The 20,874-nt window shown below is 45.6% G+C and overlaps 1 protein-coding gene across 2 annotated transcripts in view; it reads left to right on the top strand.

Moving 5' to 3' along the window:
• Nucleotides 1-20,874, top strand: part of SHQ1 (SHQ1, H/ACA ribonucleoprotein assembly factor) — a 216,751-nt gene that overhangs the window by 153,492 nt on the left and 42,385 nt on the right. For both annotated transcript variants that reach the window (XM_063941032.1, XM_063941031.1), the window contains exon 11: nucleotides 458-578. In XM_063941032.1, the coding sequence (XP_063797102.1) occupies nucleotides 458-578 (121 nt within the window). The remainder of the gene's footprint in view (nucleotides 1-457; nucleotides 579-20,874) is intronic.

Raw genomic sequence — 20,874 nt, forward strand, 5'->3', positions numbered from 1 at the left:
CGGGCTCGGTGGCGACCTGCGGTCGCCACGGGTTCTATTCCCACTCTATGGGTGTCGTGGACACCCACGAGTGGAAATAGTCCCTGTTGGTCGGCATGCCTTGCTAAATTGCTAAGAAGGGGCTCCTATGTCTGAGAAAGGCATTGTTTAAATGCTGCTGATTGGAATAGATAAGTGAGTAATGCACCATTTTACATGACAATTTGAGCATCAGGGGTCACTGTTGCTTTATAGTAGCCATTTAACCTTCAGAGTGACCAATGTCTGCATGTCAGACTGAACATTCTCAGCATGGAAATATAGTTGTTATTCCCCTAAAAATAACTATGTATTTGACTGTGTATAGAAAAAATAAAATAAATAAAACTATAGAACTTACCTCCTAATTGTTGTTGGCTTTTTGGTTCTACTATGTTTATTCTAATTGGCTTTCATTTTAAATTTTCTGACTTCTTAGGTAAAGCTGCTGTTCTGAAATCTTTGCTGGACATCCATGCGATATTTCAAGCAAATGACCCGGCATACATTCTCAATGATCTGTATATTACGGACTATTGTATCTGGATTCAAAAAGTCAAGTAAGTTTGTTATTGTTGTTTCATCGTGTGTGCATTATTAGATCTACACTAAAAAGGTCTACAGTCAATGGGTCTACCACTAGTGGTAGACATGAGTTAGGTCAGACGAGTCAAAATGATATGGAATAGGTAGACAGTAGAAAAGGTCTACAGGGTCAATAGGTTGACATGGAAATGGTAGACACAAAAAAGTAGACTATTTTTTTGTTTGGGTGTTTTGTCACTTTTCTGCCACAAACAAGCCCCATTAGTGTACTGTTTTCGCTCGCCATGCTTCGGGCAAGGTGCCTTGCTCCGCTGCGCTTGGCACAGGTTACTATTCCCAATCGTAGTCCACGTGGATGGTAAAGTATGAAGAAGTAAAAAGAAAAGAAAAAAAAATTTCTTTTAAAAATCTTGTATCTACCATGTGTATCGGCCATTGGGGGTCATTCCGAGTTGTTCGCTCGTTATTTTTTTCTCGCAACGGAGTGATTAGTCGCTAATGCGCATGCGCAATGTCCGCAGTGCGACTGCGCCAAGTAAATTAGCTATGCAGTTAGGTATTTTACTCACGGCATTACGAGGTTTTTTCTTCGTTCTGGTGATCGTAATGTGATTGACAGGAAGTGGGTGTTTCTGGGCGGAAACTGGCCGTTTTATGGGTGTGTGTGAAAAAACGCTACCGTTTCTGGGAAAAACGCGGGAGTGGCTGGAGAAACGGAGGAGTGTCTGGGCGAACGCTGGGTGTGTTTGTGACGTCAAACCAGGAACGACAAGCACTGAACTGATCGCACTGGCAGAGAAAGTCTGGAGCTACTCAGAAACTGCTAAGAAGTGTCTATTCGCAATTCTGCTAATCTTTCGTTCGCAATTTTACTATGCTAAGATTCACTCCCAGTAGGCGGCGGCTTAGCGTGTGCAAAGCTGCTAAAAGCAGCTTGCGAGCGAACAACTCGGAATGACCCCCATTGTCACGTCGAGCTTTTGACCCTGCCGACCTTTTGAACTGTCTACTTTTTACATGTCAACCTTTTGACCCTGTCGACCTAATGCATGTCTACCATTAGTGGTAGACCCATTGACCGTGGACCTTTTTAGTGTAGTCCGGATATCTGTTTCATCTGCTCTTTTATTCTTCCCTCCTTTGTGAGCATATGATACTCCTCACCTAGGATCATCTATTAAGGTTTAATGTGCGGAATTCTGTTTTATGTGTGCAAGCGTTGTTGCAAGCTACTTGTCCACCTAAATAATTTTCGGGTGTACACCCACCTGGGAATAACCCCCAGAATATTGGGCCTAATTCAGAGTTGATCGCAGCAACAAATTTGTTAGCAGTTGGGCAAAACCATGGGGGTCATTCCGAGTTGATCGCTAGCTGCATTTGTTCACAGCGCAGCGATCAGGCTAAAAAATGGCAGTTCTGCATATGCGGCGCAATGCGCACGCGCACAATGAACGATGTAGTTTTGCACAGGGTCTAGCGATGCATTCCAGTCGCACTGGTTGCCGCAGAGTGATTGACATGAAGTGGGCGTTTCTGGGTGGCAACTGACCGTTTTAAGGGAGTGTTTGGGAAAACGCAGGCGTGCCAGAAAAAACGCAGGCGTGGCTGGGTGAACACTGGGTGGGTGTGTGACATCAAATCCGGAACAGAATAGGCTGAAGTGATCGCAAGCGCTGAGTAGGTTTTGAGCTACTCTGAAACTACACAAACATTTTTTTGCATGCGCTCTGCGATACATTCGTTCGCGCTTCTGCTAAGCTAAAATACACTCCCAGTGGGCGGCGGCATAGCGTTTGCACGGCTGCTAAAAACTGCTAGCGAGCGATCAACTCGGAATGACCCCCTATGTGCAGTGCTGGTGTAGCAGATATAACATTTGCAGAGAGAGTTAAATTTGGGTGGGGTGTGTTCAAACTGAAATCTAAATTGCAGTGTAAAAATAAAGCAGCCAGTATTTACCCTGCACAGAAACAATATAACCCGCCCAAATCTAACTCTCACTGCACATGTTATATCTGCCCCCCCCCCGCTATAGTGCACATGGTTTTGCCCAACTGCTAACAAATTTGATGCTGTGATCAACTCTGAATTACCCCCAACAAGCGTTGCTTACAAGTCCTGCAGAGAGAAAAGCTTGATGTATTTTAGTATTAGCCAACCCAAGAGCAGATTAATGTGTACGTTATGTAGGGAACTAAAATGTGTTTTTAACTGCAAGAGAGCAGACATCAAATGTATGTGTTGCTACTCACCTTACAGTACATATCATCCCAGTTCTTCAACTCGGGTGCGGGTCGTTGTATAGACACAACTTAGGTCGACAGTCATTAGGTTGACCATGGAAGGTCGACATGGACAATAGGTCGACATGGTCATTAGGTCGACGTACTAGGTCGACAGGTCAAAAAGTCGACATGGGTTTTTTGACTGTTTTTGGCATAGTTTTTTTTTCCGTAAAGTGACGGGGGGAACCCCAATTAGTGCACCGTGTCCCCTCGCATGGTTCGCTGCGCTCAGCACTGGTTACCGTTCCAATCGTGGTCCATGTGGATCGTTAAGTATGAAAAAATCCAAAGAAATGAAGAAGAAAAATGTGAAAAACTCATGTCGACCTGATGACTGTTGACCTAAGCTGTGCCGACCTAACGACCGTGTCCCCTTCAACTCAACCAAAGCTCCCGAATTGCATTGTCACATCACATTTGCACCTAACGGACGTCCCCCAGCCTCACCTCATGCACCTCCACCTGTGTAATTGTTAGCTGTAAATATCCAACTCTTCCACCTTCACAGTTATTAACTGTTACGTGAAACAAATAGAGACAGAAGGAAACCAGACTGAGGGGTTTATTTATAAAGACTCTTTTGATTGTGTTTATTTTGTATATTTAAAAGGGGCAATGTTTTTACTAGCCGTGTCTTGCTAATAAAAGCATTGTCATTTTAAATATGGGGCATAAACACGATCAGAAGTGTTTTTTACAACCTAGCGCTCTGTAAATATACCCCTAATTTTTATATAATGGACGTATCAGACTCTCTGCATGGTCTTCCAGCAGCACAGAGTATATCAGGAGATGAGTGATGTGTTAGTGAGGGCAGGGCTGCATTTGACAGGGGCAGTGACATGATCTGAGGAGGAGAATGGAAGGTGCAGGAAGACGCAGACTGAGAGTTACATAGTGGAAGGAGCAAGGTTGTCAGCAGCACAGAGTATATCAGGAGATCCGTGATGTGATAGTGAGGACAGAGATACATGTGACAAGAGCAATGACGTGATAAAAGGGATAGACGGGCTCCGCAGGAGACATGGGCACTTTAAGAAAGACTTTAGTTCTGGGAGTGCACTGGCTCCTCCCTCTATGCCCCTCCTCCAGACCTCAGTTTGATACTGTGCCCAGTGGAGACTGGGTGCTTTTCAGTGAGCTCTCCTGAGCTTGCTGACAGAAAGTATTTTGTTAGGTTTTTTATTTTCAGGGAGCTCTGCTGGCAACAGACTCCCTGCATCGAGGGACTGAGGGGAGAGAAGCAGCCCTACTCTCTGAGTGCAGGTCCTGCTTCTTAGGCTACTGGACACCATTAGCTCCAGAGGGATTGGTACGCAGGATCTCACCCTCGCCGTCCGTCCCAGAGCCGCGCCGCCGTCCCCCTCGCAGAGCCGGAAGATAGAAGCTGGGTGAGTATGAGAAGAAAAGAAGACTTCAAAGGCGGCAGAAGACTTCATGATCTTCACTAAGGTAACGCACAGCACTGCAGCTGTGCGCCATTGCTCCCACACACCTCACATACTCCGGTCACTGTAAGGGTGCAGGGGGGGGGGGGGGCCCTGGGCAGCAATATAAACCTCTTATTTGGCAAAAGGAGCATATATACAGCTGGACACTGTATATATGCAGGAGCCCCCGACAATTTTACACTTTTAGCGGGACAGAAGCCCGCCGCCGAGGGGGCGGGGCTTCTCCCTCAGCACTCACCAGCGCCATGTTTTTCTCCACAGCACCGCTGAGAGGAAGCTCCCCGGACTCTCCCCTGCTTATACCACGGTAGAAGAGAGGGTTTTAAAGAAGAGGGGGGGGCACATAATTCGGCGCAGATAATAACAGCGCTACTGGGTAAACATTAAATTGCTGTGTTTTTTCCTGGGTCATATAGCGCTGGGGTGTGTGCTGGCATACTCTCTCTCTGTCTCTCCAAAGGGCCATGTGGAGGAATTATCTTCAGATGAGCATTCCCTGAGTGTGTGGTGTGTCGGTACGTGTGCGTCGACATGTCTGAGGTAAAAGGCTCTCCTAAGGAAGAGATGGAGCAAATGTGTGTGTGAGTGGTGTCTCCGTCGACAACGCCGACACCTGATTGGATATGTGAAATTAAGTGCTGAGGTAAATTTATTGCACAAAAGATTAGAGAACAGACAGTGAATCTACCCATGTCTGTCTCTATGTCGCAGAGACCTTCAGAGTCTCACAACGCTCACTATCCAAAATAATAGACACTGATATCGACACGGAGTCTGACTCCAGTGTCGACTACGATAATGCAAAGTACAGCCAAAACTGACAGAAAAGTATTCAATAGATGATTATTGTAATAAAAGATGTTTTGCATATCACTGATGACTCATCTGTCCCTGACACGAGGGTACACATGTTTAAGGGGAAGAAAGCTGAGGTAAATTTCCCTCCTCTCATGAAGAAAAAGAGCGGGAATCTCCAGACAAGAAACTGCAGATTCCCACAAAGAATTCTCAGGGAGTATCCTTTCCCTACTAGGGCCAGGATACAATGGGAATCTTCCCCTAGGGTGGACAAAGCTTTGTCACGTTTACCCAAAAGGTAGCGCTGACTTAACAGCTATCCTCAGGGATCCTGCAGATAGCATGCAGTAAAAGTACTTTGAAGTCCATTTACACACATTCTGGTACACTATTCAGACCGGCATGGGTTTATAGCGCTGTAGCAGCGTGGACAGATACCTTATCAGCGGAGATTGAAACCCTAGATAAGGATACCATGTTATTGACCCTAGTATATGTGTGTGTATATATCTATCTATCTATCTATCTATATATATATATATATATATATTTATATATAAAAGATGATGTCTTATATATATATAAAACATGCCCAAAGAGACATTAGTCTACTGGGTTCTAGAGTCAACGCTATGTCGATTTCTGCTAGACGTGTCCTGTGGAACATGCAATGGACAGGTGATGCCGACTAAAAGAGGCATATGGAAGGTTTACCTTACAAGGCTGAGGAATTGTGTGGAGAAGGGCTCTCGGACCCGGTCTCCACAGCTATAGCTGGTAATTCTGATCTTTTGCCTTATATTCCCTCACAGCCTAAGAAAGCACGACATTATCAAATGCAGTCCTTTCGGTCGCAGAATAACAAGAAAGTACGAGGAGCGTCCTTTCTTACCAGAGGTAAGGGCACAGGGCACAGCTAGTTCCCAGGAACAGAAGTCCTCCCCGGCCTCTACTACATCCACCGCATGACGCTGGAGCTCCGCTAATGGAGTCCGTCCCAGTGGGAGCACGTCTTCGACTCTTCAGCCACATCTGAGTTCACTCACAGGTGGATCCCGGGGCAATAAAAATTGTTTCTCAGGGTTACAAGCTGGAATTCGAAAGGTGCCTCCTCGCCGGTTTTTCCCTATCGGACCTACCGGCTTCTCCCCCAGAAAGGGAGATAATATTAAATACAATTCACACATTGTATCTCCAAAAGGTGGTGCTCAAGGTTCCCCTCCTGCAACAAGGAAGGCGATATGACTCAACCTTGGCTGTAGTCCCGAAACCGTACGGTTCGGTCAGACCTATTTTAAAATTAAAATCTCTGAACCTATACGGGAAAAGGTTCAAATTTAAAGTGGAATCGCCCAGAGCGATCATCGCCAGCCTGGAAGGGGGGGATTTGATGGTGTATCTAGACATAAAGGCTGCATACCTTCATGTTCCCATTTATCCACCCCAACAGGCGTACCTGACAATTGCAGTACAGGATTGTCATTACCAATGTCAGGGTAATTGGCGGAAATAATGCTGCTCCTACGCAGGCAAGGAGTCACAGTTATCCCATACTTGGACGGTCTCCTAATAAGGGCGAGATCAAAAGAGCAGTTGTTCAACAGCGTATCACTTTCGCTGAAGGTGTCACAGCAACACGGCTGGATTCTCAATTTCCCGAGGTCACAGTTGGTTCCTATAACTCGTCTGCCCTTCTTGGGTATGATTCTGGATACAGACCAGAAATGGGTTTACCTTCAGATAGAGAAGGCCCAGGAACTCATGACTCTAGTCAGGGACCTATTGAAAGCAAGACAGGTGTCAGTGCATCACTGCACTCGAGTCCTGGGAAAAACATTCCCTTAGGCAGGTTCCATGCAAGGACTTCAAATGGGACCTACTGGACAAGTGGTCCGGGTCACATCTACAGATTCATCAGTTGATCACCCTATCCCCCAGGGCCAGGGTATCTCTCATGTGGTGGCTGCAGAGTGCTCACCTTCTAGATGGCCGCAGATTCGGCATTCAGGACTGGATCCTGGTGACCACGGACGCGAGCCTCCGAGGCTGGGGAGCAGTCACACAGGGAAGAAATTTCCAAGGTCTTTGGTCAAGTCAAGAGACTTGTCTTCACATCAACATATTGGAACTAAGGGCCATATACAACGCCCTACGTCAAGCGGAGACCTTTCTTCGCGACCAACCAGTTCTGGTCCAGTCAGACAACATCACCGCAGTAGCTCATGTAAACCGCCAAGGCGGCACAAGGAGCAGAGTGGCGATGGCGGAAGCCACCAGAATTATTCGCTGGGCGGAGAATCATGTAAGAGCACTGTCAACAGTGTTCATTCCGGAAGTGAACAACTGGGAAGCAGACTTCCTCACCAGACATACGTCCTGGAGAGTGGAGACTTCATCGGGAAGTCTTCGCACAGATTGCAGTTCGGTGGGGACTGCCACAGACAGACATGATGGCGTCCCGCCTCAACAAAAAGCTGCAGAGTTATTGCGCCTGGTCAAGAGACCCTCAGGCAGTAGCGGTAGACGCCCTAGTGACACTGTGGGTGTTCCAGTCAGTCTATGTATTTCATCCTCTTCCTCTCATACCCAAGGGTTGAGAATAATAAGAAAAAGGAGGAGTGAGAACAATCCTCATTGTTCCAGATTGGCCATGAAGGATCTGGTATCCGGATCTGCAGGAAATGCTTACAGAAGATCCGTGGCCTCTTCCTCTAAGGCAGGACCTGTTGCAACAGGGCCCATGTCTGTTCCAAGACTTACCGCAGCTGCGTTTGATGGCATGGCGGTTGAACGCTGGATCCTAGCGGAAAAAGGCATTCCGGATGAGGTCATTCCTATGCTAATAAAGGCTAGGAAGGACGTGACATCTAAACATTATCACCGTATATGGCGAAAATATGTTTCTTGGTGTGAGGCCAGGAATTCTCCTACGGAAGAATTCCATCTGGGCCGTTTCCTTCACTTCCTACAAACTGGAGTGAATTTGGGCCTAAAACTTAGGCTCCATTAGGGTTCAGATTTCGGCCCTATCCATTTTCTTTCAAAAAGAATTGGCTTCTCTCCCAGAAGTTCAGACTTTTGTGAAGGGAGTGCTGCATTTTCAACCTCCTTTTGTACCTCTGGTGGAGCCCTGGGACCTTAACGTGGTGTTAAGTTTCCTTAAGTCACACTGGTTTGTACCACCTAAAACAGTAGAGTTAAAATATCTCACTTGGAAGGTGGTCATGTTATTAGCCTTGGCTTCGGCTAGGCAAGTGTCGGAATTGGCGGCTTTGTCTCATAAAAGCCCCTATCTGGTTTTCCATGTCGATAGAGCGGAGTTGCGGACACGTCCTCAATTCCTGCCTAAGGTGGTATCATCCTTTCATATGAACCAGCCTATTGTGGTGCCTGTGGCTACGCGTGACTTGGAGGACTCCAAGTCCCTGGATGTGGTCAGGGCTTTGAAAATTTACGTAGCCAGAACGGCTAGAGTCAGAAAAACAGAATCACTGTTTGTCCTGTATGCTGCCAACAAGCTTGGCGCTCCTGCTTCAAAGCAGGCTATTGCTCACTGGATTTGTAACACGATTCAGCAGGCTCATTCTACGGCTGGATTGCCGTTGCCTAAATCGGTTAGGGCCCATTCCACTAGGCAGGTGGGCTCTTTTTGGGCGGCTGCCCGAGGGGTCTCGGCATTACAGTTGTGCCGAGCTGCTACTTGGTCAGGTTCAAACACTTTTGCTAAGTTCTACAAGTTTGATACCCTGGCTGAGGAGGACCTCATGTTTGCTCAATCGGTGCTGCAGAGTCATCCGCACTCTCCCGCTCGTTTGGGAGCTTTGGTATAATCCCCATGGTCCTTACGGAGTCCCCAGCATCCTCTAGGACGTTAGAGAAAATAAGATTTTAAACCTACCGGTAAATCTTTTTCTCGTAGTCCGTAGAGGATGCTGGGCGCCCGTCCCAAGTGCGGACTACTTCTGCAATACTTGTATATAGTTATTGCTTCAATAAGGGTTATGTTATAGTTGCATCGGTCCTGCACTGCTGCTATGTTGTTTTTTCATACTGTTAACTGGGTAGTTTATCACAAGTTATACGGTGTGATTGGTGTGGCTGGTATGAATCTTGCCCTGGATTAACAAAATCCTTTCCTCGTACTGTCCGTCTCCTCTGGGCACAGTTTCTCTAACTGAGGTCTCGAGGAGGGGCATAGAGGGAGGAGCCAGTGCACACCCAGAATCTAAAGTCTTTCTTAAAGTGCCCATGTCTCCTGCGGAGCCCGTCTATCCCCATGGTCCTTACGGAGTCCCCAGCATCCTCTACGGACTACGAGAAAAAGATTTACCGGTAGGTTTAAAATCTTATTTTTTTAATAGATAACTCATTTATTTACTTATCTTCTCAGCGGCCTCCACCTAAGTTTTGCATACAAGGTTGATTCATGTAAAACTAGCCTGAGAAGGGAGTGTATGTTATCACAGTGAGAGCAAACTCCCTGGCAGAAGCCATCTGCACAGCACATTAGGGAAATGCAGAGTAGATTGGAGAGTTCACGGACCAGGCTCTAGCGCAGTGCTGACTTCCCCTAGAGAGACGCATGGCAGATTGCTGTAACTTTCTTGGCTGTCACAGTGACAGGAGCACGTTTGGCGTGTTGTATTAGGCAATGCTGGGGAACTAAAATGTGAAAATGTCTCCAGCAGGAACTGGCGGGATCTCAGATGCAACTTTGGTATCTTGCCAGGACAATAATGCTTTTATACAGTGCGGAGGGAGAGGAATAAAGTGTAAGAAGGGGGAGGCTATCGTTATTAAAGTTCTAAAACCCACATAGAGAATCTGTTGAAGAAGTGGAAATTGAGTTTGCAAGAGGTAAATAGTAGTGATGAGCGGATTCGGTTTTACTCTGTTCTCAAAACCGAATCTTATTGGCTATCCAAAACACGTGACATCAGTGAGCCAATAAGATTCGGTTTTGAGAACCGAGTAAAACCGAGTAAAACCGAATCCACTCATCACTAGTAAATAGTGTACTGGTTCCTATGAGACTTGCTGGATTTGAGGACAGCACTTGTAGGGTACATAAACCATCGGCTCTGTCTTGTGTATAAACTTAGTGTTGATTATTGAAGGTAGAATTATGTTTTTGGTTGGCGGGCCTTGTGATGAATGCTGTATTTAAGTAGTATATGAGCATGTCAGGCACACAGCTGAACCTGTATCTAGAACATGACTGTTAGTAGCAAATGAACCTGTATCTAGAACATGGCTGTTAGTAGCAGCTGAACCTCTATCCAGAACATGGCTGTTAGTACCAACTGAACCTGTATAGCAGTTGTACCTGTGTCTAGAACATGGCTGTTAGTAGCAGCTGAACCCATATCTAGAACATGGCTGTTAGTAGCAGCTGAACCTGTATCTAGATCATGGCTTGTAGTAGCAGCTGAACCCGTACCTAGAACATGGCTGTTAGTACCAGCTGAACCTCTAGTAGCAGCTGAACCTGTATTTAGAACATGGCTATTAGTAGCAGCTGATCCCGTATCTAGAAAACAGCTGTTAGTAGCAGCTGAATCTGTATTTAGAACATGGCTATTAGTAGCAGCTGAACCCATATCTAGAACATGGCTGTTAGTAGCAGCTGAACCTGTATTTAGAACATGGCTATTAGTAGCAGCTAAACCCGTATCTAGAACATGGCTGTTAGTAGCAACTGAACCCGTATCTAGAACATGGCTGTTAGTAGCATTTGAACCTGTATCTAGAACTTGGCTGTTAGTAGCAGCTGACCCTGTATCTAGAACATGGCTATTAGTAGCAGCTGAACCCATATCTAGAACATGGCTGTTAGTAGCATTTGAACCTGTATCTAGAACATGGCTGGTAGTAGCATTTGAACCTGTATCTAGAACATGGCTGTTAGTAGCATTTGAACCTGTATCTAGAACATGGCTGTTAGTAGCAGCTAAACCTGTATCTAGAACATGGCTGTTAGTAGCATTTGAACCTGTATCTAGAACATGGCTGTTAGTAGCAGCTGAACCTGTCTCTAGTGATGCACACAGCGCATTGGGGAAGCCTGGATATCCCCACAAGCACAGGAGACTCTGTGATGCCACTAAGGAAATAATTGGGAATTCCCCCCGCTCCCCTCCTGGTAATACTTTAAAGTTCTGAGTTAGCCAGTTGATTAAGTGATTAAGCTCTAAAACATGATTTAGACAGCATGGATTCACGTCATTGGTGGTCATTCCGAGTTGTTCGCTCGGTAATTTTCTTCGCATCGCAGCGATTTTCCACTAATTGCGCATGCGCAATGTTCGCACTGCGACTGCGCCAAGTAAATTTGCTATGCAGTTAGGAATTTTACTCACGGCATTACAAGGTTTTTTCTTCGTTCTGGTGATCGTAATGTGATTGACAGGAAGTGGGTGTTTCTGGGCGGAAACTGGCCGTTTTATGGGAGTGTGTGAAAAAACGCTACCGTTTCTGGGAAAAACGCGGGAGTGGCTGGAGAAACGGGGGAGTGTCTGGGCGAACGCTGGGTGTGTTTGTGACGTCAAACCAGGAACGACAAGCACTGAACTGATCGCACTGGAAGAGTAAGTCTCGAGCTATTTAGAAACTGCACAGAGTAGTCTTTTCGCAATATTGCGAATATTTCGTTCGCAATTTTGCTAAGCTAAGATTCACTCCCAGTAGGCGGCGGCTTAGCGTGTGCAATGCTGCTAAAAGCAGCTTGCGAGCGAACAACTCTGAATGAGGGCCATTATTCACTACCTTGGGAAAAATTATCTGCCATGTATTACATTTTAAGTGTGTGTGTGTGTGTGTGTGTGTGTGTGTGTGTTCTGCTGGGTTTCACAATAGTTTGGCCACAGGGTGGCATCCTTCTATTGTTTATGAACTATTCACTTCTCCATTGTTAGATATCCTGCATAAAGGGCATTTGGAGGTTAATGGTTTTGGTACCATCTTTCGTGTGTGTGTGTGTGTGTGTGTGTGTGTGTGTGTGTGTGTGTGTGTGCGTGCGTGCGCGTGCGTGCGTGCTGCTGGGTGGCCTCATTTGAACATAACACAGTTAATGAAGAACATCTTTAATCAGAGAAATTGTCAAACACGTGGCTGTAGCCGAGTCGTTGGTTTATGGACCCGCGCTTCCCATGCTTTGCGAGGCAATGGGTTAAGTATTTTCCACTTCAAGGAAATGTCTTTATTGGTAAAGAGATTCTTTTCCACTCTTGACTGATCGCGCTGTGTCTCTGTATTGTCGGCTAATGTTTTCAGTGTCGATTAGGACCATTGCTCGGAAGGCTTTGTGCAGGCATGTGCAAAACTGCAGCTTTTCACTCGCTCTCTCTCCGGGGAGAAACTTTGTAGGAGCCAATTGTACACAGACAGGCGCACTCCTTACAGTCTATGCAGTGCGAGGGGAGCAGCTGTTACCAAATTGTGTTTTTGTTTAACTTCTTTCATGCAGAAATCTCTGTTACTCCCTAATCTGTAGGAATGAAACCCCCTTTCCAAACATGACTTTCATCTTAGATCATTTAGCCCTTAAGCAGCAAAGCATAAAATAGTCAGATGCACAATAGGGCAACCCTATTTTTTCCCTTATTCCCATAGATATTGTCTAGTGGAAATATTTACTGGCGAGTTTATAATTATTGAATTATAGAAGTTTTTGTTTAACCATTTCCAGGACTCTGCGTTCAGTAGACTGCCATTCATTTTCTCTCTGCGGCAGATGTACTAATCCTTGGAAAGTGATAAAGTGGAGATGGATAAAGTTCCAGCCAATTAGCTCCTAACTATCATTTTTCAATCACAGCCTGTAACGTGGCAGTTAGGAGCTAATTGACTCTCCAAGGCTTAGTACATCTCCCCCCTTGTCTCATAACATCACACCCTTATCTCGTCCTCCTGTTAATCTTATCCAAAGTATGATAATGGTGTCACAATACAGTGTATTTGCCTAGTGCCGAGAGAGCAGTATTACATCATTGGTGATGGTGTATGATGTCATTGGGGTCATTGCTGGGGTGTTGAGCACAGAAGATATTGACAGAGAGGTGGCCATCAGGTGGCAGACAGAACTCTGCTGTTAAAATATTTGTAACGAGCGCTAAAAATTATAAGAAAGTGGCACCTGTAAAGAAAAAAACTGTTAATATAAACCGTGTTTACAGCTCCTTTTGGAGAATTTGAGCTCAGTCCGTCCCGATTCACAAAATGTGAAAGTTCTACCTCTCCCTGACTACTAACCGGTACCATGCAGGGCTCCAAGATGTAATATGGTAAGTCCTCCTCTCCCGTACCGCTGCGTCCAGCGGTATGGGATCGCGGTCAGTTGTTAGGTCGCGGCCCGATGACGTCACACTGCGGCTCGGCGTCAGGGAATTCGGGCCGGTCAGATGGTAAACTGTAGCTCTGTGCCTCCAGGGACGTGCGGTGAGGTAAATTTCCCTGATCCTACAGCTGCAAGTATAAAAGAAGGAACAGGAAACACAATTGCCATCCATGACTAAGTGCGCGGTGACGCACGAAACGCGTTGGAGGCACAGAGCTACAGTTTACCATCTGACCGTCCCGAATTCCCTGACGCCGAGCCGCAGTGTGACGTCATCGGGCCGCGACCTAACAACTGACCGCGATCCCATACCGCTGGACGCAGCGGTACGGGAGAGGAGGACTTACCATATTACATCTTGGAGCCCTGCATGGTACCGGTTAGTAGTCAGGGAGAGGTAGAACTTTCACATTTTGTGAATCGGGACGGACTGAGCTCAAATTCTCCAAAAGGAGCTGTAAACATGGTTTATATTAACAGTTTTTTTCTTTACAGGTGCCACTTTCTTATAATTTTTAGCGCTCGTTACAAATATTTTAATAGTGTTCATTTAAACAGAGCTGCTTAGATACATACAGCGCAGTTGTTTTCAAATTTTAATAGAACTTTGCTGTAGATAAAAATGTCTAGTACGAAAAGAAAACTCTTATGCCCCGTACACATGGGGGAGATATGTGCTGAGCGATCTAGCACAGACCACTCCGCACACATCTCTTCCCCCACCTCAGCACACAGCGATTTCACCCAGCGGTGAAATGAGCGATGTGCTAGATGATACAGACACAAAGTGGAGCGGCTAATGCAGTGGTGCGGCAGGAACAACCTTGACCTAAATCCCCTCAAAGCAGTTGAGATGCTGGTGGACTTCAGAAGGAAACCCAGTGCCATGCAAACACTCGTAATAGCTGACAGCGTGGTTTCGTGGGTCGACTCCTTCAAATTCCTAGGGTCAAAAATTTCCAGAGACCTCAAATGGGGATCCAACATAAGCACTGTCGTAAAGAAGGCCCAGCAGCGGATGTTCTTTCTGAGGCAACTCAGGAAATACAACATCCCGCAGAAGCTGCTGCTCATCTTCTACACAGCGATCGTAGAATCAGTCCTATGTTCCTCGATCACAGTCTGGTATGGAGCTGCCAATGAGAGTGGCAGATGGAGGCTGCAAAGGGTGGAGAGGACAGCTGAAAAGATCGTTGGGGCTGACCTCCCTCCCATCCAGGAATTAAACCGGTCAAGGGTCAGGAAGCAAGTGGAGAAAATCCTGGCAGATTCCCCCTTCACGTTGCTGCTTGGCGATTCATTGTACCGCAAAAAATTCCTTGTGTACATGAGTACACCTGGCCAGTAAAGCTGATTCTGATTGTGCCTGCATGCAGGCCAATCTAGCACCAGCAATAGCGACGCGCGGGGCCGCGCATCGCTATCTCTGTGGGGCATCTAGTCAGATTGCTTAGAATTTAAGCACGGACCTCTCCTTATGTATCCCTCTTTAGAGTACCTTCTACTACAATCCCTCTGGCACTAGTGCAACAGGATGACAGACCCTTATACTGATCTCTTTAGTGCCAGCTGTGTCACTTGAGAGGGCCATTAAATAGGGTTGGGTATGTGTGACCGGCGGTTGGGAAGCCCCTTGCGAGCTCGGTGATAAGCTGCGCCCGCCACAAATTCTATTCCCACTCTATGGGTGTCGTGGACACCCACGAGTGGGAATAGTCCCTGACAGTTGGCGTGCCGACTGACGGGATTGTGAGGGGCGGGATCCAGGCGTCGGTATTGTGACCGACAGTCACATAACTACATCACATTAAATACACAGCAGGTGTTTAGCACTTCATTTTTCCAGGAGTTGGTCACGGATGATGCCATGTGATGCAGTGCAGTACAAAATGTTGATCGCCAGATCATTTCTTGTGTAAAAATGAACATCTTTTATTTACATGCCTTCTCCTCCAGCACGGAAATCTTCACACACATCTTCACAGTTGCAGAACACCAGAAATATGAAAGTATTAATGCCATTCTCCTCCTGCATACATTGTTATGGTTGCATGCACATTTATGAGTTTCAACTCCTCTGGCACAATACTGTAGCGGATGTTAAAGGCTTGTCTTAAGGCACAATCTCCTCACTCCTCCAGCACAGTTCTTAACCACAGCAATGTGGTATCCGATTACTTGCCAGATGTTGCTGGGAGCAGTAGTTCAACAGAATTACAGTTCTACAGTAATACTGTAGCCAGAGATGCAGTTAAAATGGCGCCTGTCGGGACCGCAGCATTCAGAATCCTGACAGCCGGCATTTTACTGACGGCCTGAATGCCATCACACATCCGGGATTCTCGTCTCATGGGTCCTAGCCACCAAACGAGTGGGAATAGAGCCGGGCCCGAAGCGTGACTCGCTGCCGGAATCCTGTCTGCCGGTATTTCATACCAGATCCTGTAGCCAGGCTACCTAGATGCAGCAGTACGGGAGCACATTACAAGGGGGCTTCTCATGTGTTGCCACTGCACAGTGTGTATAATCCAGGGACTATCTTTACTCATGCTGCTGCTGGCATGCTCCCTCCTATGCTAATATTTCATTTGAATGCAAAGGATAGCTCCCTCTAACCTTAAATAAAGAGGTTTTCCACCTGCAGTTATACTCCCGTATCTGCTTTTCTGCCATGTCTTAATGCTACCAGACAGATTTTATTGTCTTTGCTATCGTATTCAGGGGGTCATTCCGAGTTGATCGCTCGCTAGCTACTTTTTGCAGCCATGCAAACGCATAGTCGCCGCCAACTGGGGAGTGTATTTTAGCTGTGCAAGTGTGCGAACTGTGCAGCCGAGCACTACAAAAATAGTTTGTGCAGTTTTTGAGTAGGTCTGAACTTACTCAGCCGCTGCAATCACTTCAGCCTGTCCGGTCCCGGAATTGACGTCTGACACCCGCCCTGCAAACGCTTGGACACGCCTGCGTTTTTCCAAACACTCCCTGAAAACGGTCAGTTGACACCCACGAACGTCTTCTTGTCAATCTTCTTGCGATCGGCTGTGCGAATGGATTCTTCGTTAAATCCATCGCCCAACAACGATCCGCTGTGTACCCGTACGACGCACCTGCGCATTGCGGTGCATGCGCATTAGTGACCTGATCGCTGCGCTGCGAAAAACGGTAGCGTGCGATCAGGTCAGAATGACCCCCTCAGTTGGCCACAACTGTGCAGCAAAGCAGGTCTTTGGCTACAATTTCATTCAGCCCAGAGAGCACAGCAGAAAGCAATGGGAATAAGTAATGCTGCTTGTTGATATAAATATCTGACTGAAAAGCACAGACACAATAAAAAAAAAAAGCCTGCATTTATTAGAAGTTGGTGGAAGGCAGATGCAAACCTATACGTTTTGTGTGAAAATAGAAAACCCCTCAATAAATGTAAATTTGCAGGGAAAGTGGTTGTCTAATAAGCCCTTCCTATAAACCTATACACCTCCCCCTCCTCTTTATTATTATGCAGACAGAACATTGCTGTATTGTATTGCATCCTGTAGCACGTCCTCTGCTGAATGTGACTGTAACACATGCAGATAAGCGGATTTGTGTGAGGAAGTGACTGAGCTGTGACAGCACCTTCCGCAGCCATTCCATAGTCAGTCTCCAGCACTGAACAGCAGGTGCCCCAGCCAGAGTCCTCCAGATGGAAAATTGCATCTTTAGCCCCCGAGGTCACACTGGAATGTCATCACTTCGTTCCATCCCCCTGCTAAGTAAGCTTATCAAACACCCCGCTGCCTTCACCGCTTGCATTAAGATAATACAATTAAACGGAAACCTCCGTCTGTTCAGCTTCTTTTGAAGTATCCGACTGTTTCTTAAGATGAGAGACTCCGCACTTATCATTACTGTTCCCTTTTAACTCCTGTTCTGCTTATTACCAGCTCTGACTAGTCCTGTTAGCAAATCAAACCCATCAGTTAATGACTTACTGCCGTTTCCTCAATTTTCTATTGAGTGGGCTTGGTCTAAACTCATTCCTGAGGGAGAAATCATTCATTTTGTAGGGTTTTTAAGTGTGGCCGTCTGTATTCAGAGTTGGCCTCATCTATGCGGCCGCACCGCGCATATTCATCTGCTTGCGAAAGTGGCTATTATCACAATCCGTGCGCGTTTCCCCCAGGCCTATACGAGTACACTTGCCTCTGAAAATCCCTCAATTCTACCTATACACCTACGATACTCCATCAGGGTACTTCTCTACAGTTACACCCACTCAACCTCAAGTGGAGATGTCACAGAGATACATATGACTTTGGATTGCCCGTAGTTGCTCAAAGGTACGTGTGATTGGCTACAAAGCGGGCGCAGCACGAACAAACACAACATTGTGTACTTGCTCTCCACTCTGAACTAAACTCAAAATATGACTGGTAATACAGAAAGGGAGACAGCTGTTCTAAACTACACAGAGAGATAAAGTACCAACCAATCATCTTCTATCATGATACAAGGGGTTGGGTATGGGATACCGGCAGTCAGGATGCCAGCGGCCAGAATACCGACACCGGTATCCCAACAGAGGTGCAGGTACTTTGTAACCCAACCCCAACCTGCCCTCCCTGCAGCCTAATCCGCCCCCCCCCCCCCCACTCCCCGACCCCTTGCAGCCTAAACCTAACCCTCCTCCTGAAGCCCAACCCTCCCCGGGATAGTTACTTTTGAGATTCTGACAGTCGGAGTGCTGGCGTCGGCATTCTAACAAGTATGGACTTCAAACTACATCCCGTTACAGGCTGTGTTTGAAAAAATGACAGAAGCTGATTGGTTGGAACTTTGGGGTCTATTTATTAAGCCTTGGAGAGAGAGAAAGTGGGTTATTGAGAGTTGTTAGCAAACCAAAAAAGTTAGCAAGTGGGCAAAACCATGGGCCTAATTCAGACCTGATCGCTAGGGTGCATTTTTTGCATGCCTGCGATCAGGTAGTTGCCGCCTACAGGGGGAGGGTGAATTCGGTGTGCAGGGGTGCGACCACATGTGCAGGAGATCTGCACAAACAGCGGTTTGTGCAGTGTCTGAACAGCCCAGGACTTACTCTTCCAGTGCGATGATCAGGGCCGGAGCTGACATCAGAACGCCTGGTCCCTCCTTCTTTTCTCTGGACACTCCCTGAAAACGGTCAGTTGCCACCCACAAACGGCCTCTTTCTGTCAGTCACCTTGCGATCGCCTGTGCGATCGCTTTTTACGCCCATCCCGTCGGTATGCACCGATGTCAGGTGCAGTCGTCCAACGCGCCAGCGCATTGCGGTGCATATGCATGGGCAGTACAGACCCGATCGCTCGCTGTGCAAAAACGCATATAAGCGATTGGGTCTAAATTAGGCCCCATGTGCACTGCAGGTGGGGCAGATGTAACATGTGCAGAGAGAGTTATATTTGGGTGGGTTACATTGTTTCTGTGCATGGAAAATACTAGCTGCTTTATTTTTACACTGCAATTTAGATTTCAGTTTGAATACACCCCACCCAAATCTAACTCTCTCTGCACATGTTACATCTGCCCCACCTGCAGTGCAACATGGTTTTGCCCAATTGCTAACTTTTTTTGTTTGCTTACAACTCTGAATAACCCCCCAGGTACCAGCTAATCAGCCCCTAACTGCCATGTATACAGGCTGTGTTTGAAAAATGACAGTTAGGAGCTGATTGGCTGGTACTTTATCTCCATCCACTCTCCTAGGCTTCGTACACAGACCCCTATATTCTTTATAGCCGCTAAACCATATTATAGATTTGTTACTTATTTTAATTTGCACTGGATGCATTTAATGAGCTTTTCCACACCCAAATGTCATTTGTAACCAACTCTTTAATTACATCTAATGAGCAGGCGTTTTTCAAATTGCACATTTCGCCTATATGTCACTCAATGTAAAGCTCATCTCTTTCAAGTATAAAGTCATCTGCTCTTTTTTTTTATGAAGGTGACGATTTATTGTTTGGGGAATTTTTGGTTGTTTGTTTTTTTTTTTTCCGTATAGTATTGTGTGTTTTTTTCTATTTGTCAGATGCATAGATTTTTTTTTAATTGTTTGATTAGCCTATGGACTCTGTATATTGTGGGATTCGGACTTAAGACTGACATATTTAAATTGGCATAGACAAGATGTAGCGAGTGTAAAGAAGATGAATTTGGCAGTAAGCGTTGAGCAATGGCAGAGATGTTATTACAAGTGTATTTGGCAGACAACTCGCATGCTTAATGTATCTGAACACTTTTCAAAGGTACTTAAGTATACGGACGGAGATCTGATCTCGGTGGGTGGCTACAAAGATGTCTATACATTATTGGCACATTATATGTGGTCTGCGGAATTCTCAGTCGCTTCCTGTTAGAATAGCTTTCCCTATAGGTCAGAAATATCTGTCTCTATCCTCAGCAATGTTATGTATGCAGAGTTTCTTAAAGACGTTGTATATTTTACTTTTAAAACCTCAAAGTTGTACTTGTTTTATGATTTTACATAAAACGCATGACTTACACCTTTACGCAGCTATTTTCAGTGCTCGTGTTGAATTAGTTGTAATGATAGCTAAATCGTTTAATCTCCCCTCTACGGGGCCCTGCATCTTTGTTTTTGGATGTTACAAGTTTACATACCTTTCTCTGGCTTTTTAAATGGCTGCTAAATCCAAGATGACTGAATCCACCCAAATTTTTGGGATCTGAAGACAACCAAAACCTGGTCCGTATCCCCCCAGGAGATCTGATTGGAGTAGCGATTTGAATCTTTCAGCGGTTTGGAATTTAAATTTTAAATCCGAATTTGGGGTTTTGGTTTGCAAAAATTACATGATTTTAGCTGCTGTTTTTTTATTATAGATTTTTATCTATTATTATCATTTTTTTTAATCAATTTTTAAACCGAACCGAAATTCGTATCTAAACCAAAACACTTGAGGGTGGTTTTGCCAAAACTAAAACACGATGATGAATTGGAACCAAAATCAAAACATTGGGGTCCGCTCAAGTCTCTACTACCAATAATATTCACAATTATATATGCGCAAGTTTCAAAAGTTTATCAGTACTGAAGATATTTCAGATAGATTCTTGATCAAGATGTTGATTGGATTAGAACTTGCTGCAGCCAATCAGGGCTGTAGAACACTCGCATTGGTGAATAAACAAAACAACAGAATGTTGACAGATCTGGATCAACCTGTAGCTATCAGAGAAGTAAAACTAATAATTCATGCAACTACAAAAGTAGCAGCAAATTATATTTGCAGTATGTACCTACTGTACATCTATCTGAAATATCCAGTTAGGGCTGTTGAGCTGGTTCTTAGTTGTAGATAACTATAGAGATAATAATGTACAGTATAAAAAAAAATCCAGTAAAAATAAAGACGGCTGCGTCTATTCTTGTTTACTATCTATTTTATATTTCTCT

The sequence above is a fragment of the Pseudophryne corroboree genome, chromosome 9 (genome assembly GCF_028390025.1).
Source record: "Pseudophryne corroboree isolate aPseCor3 chromosome 9, aPseCor3.hap2, whole genome shotgun sequence".
Lineage (NCBI taxonomy): Eukaryota > Metazoa > Chordata > Amphibia > Anura > Myobatrachidae > Pseudophryne > Pseudophryne corroboree.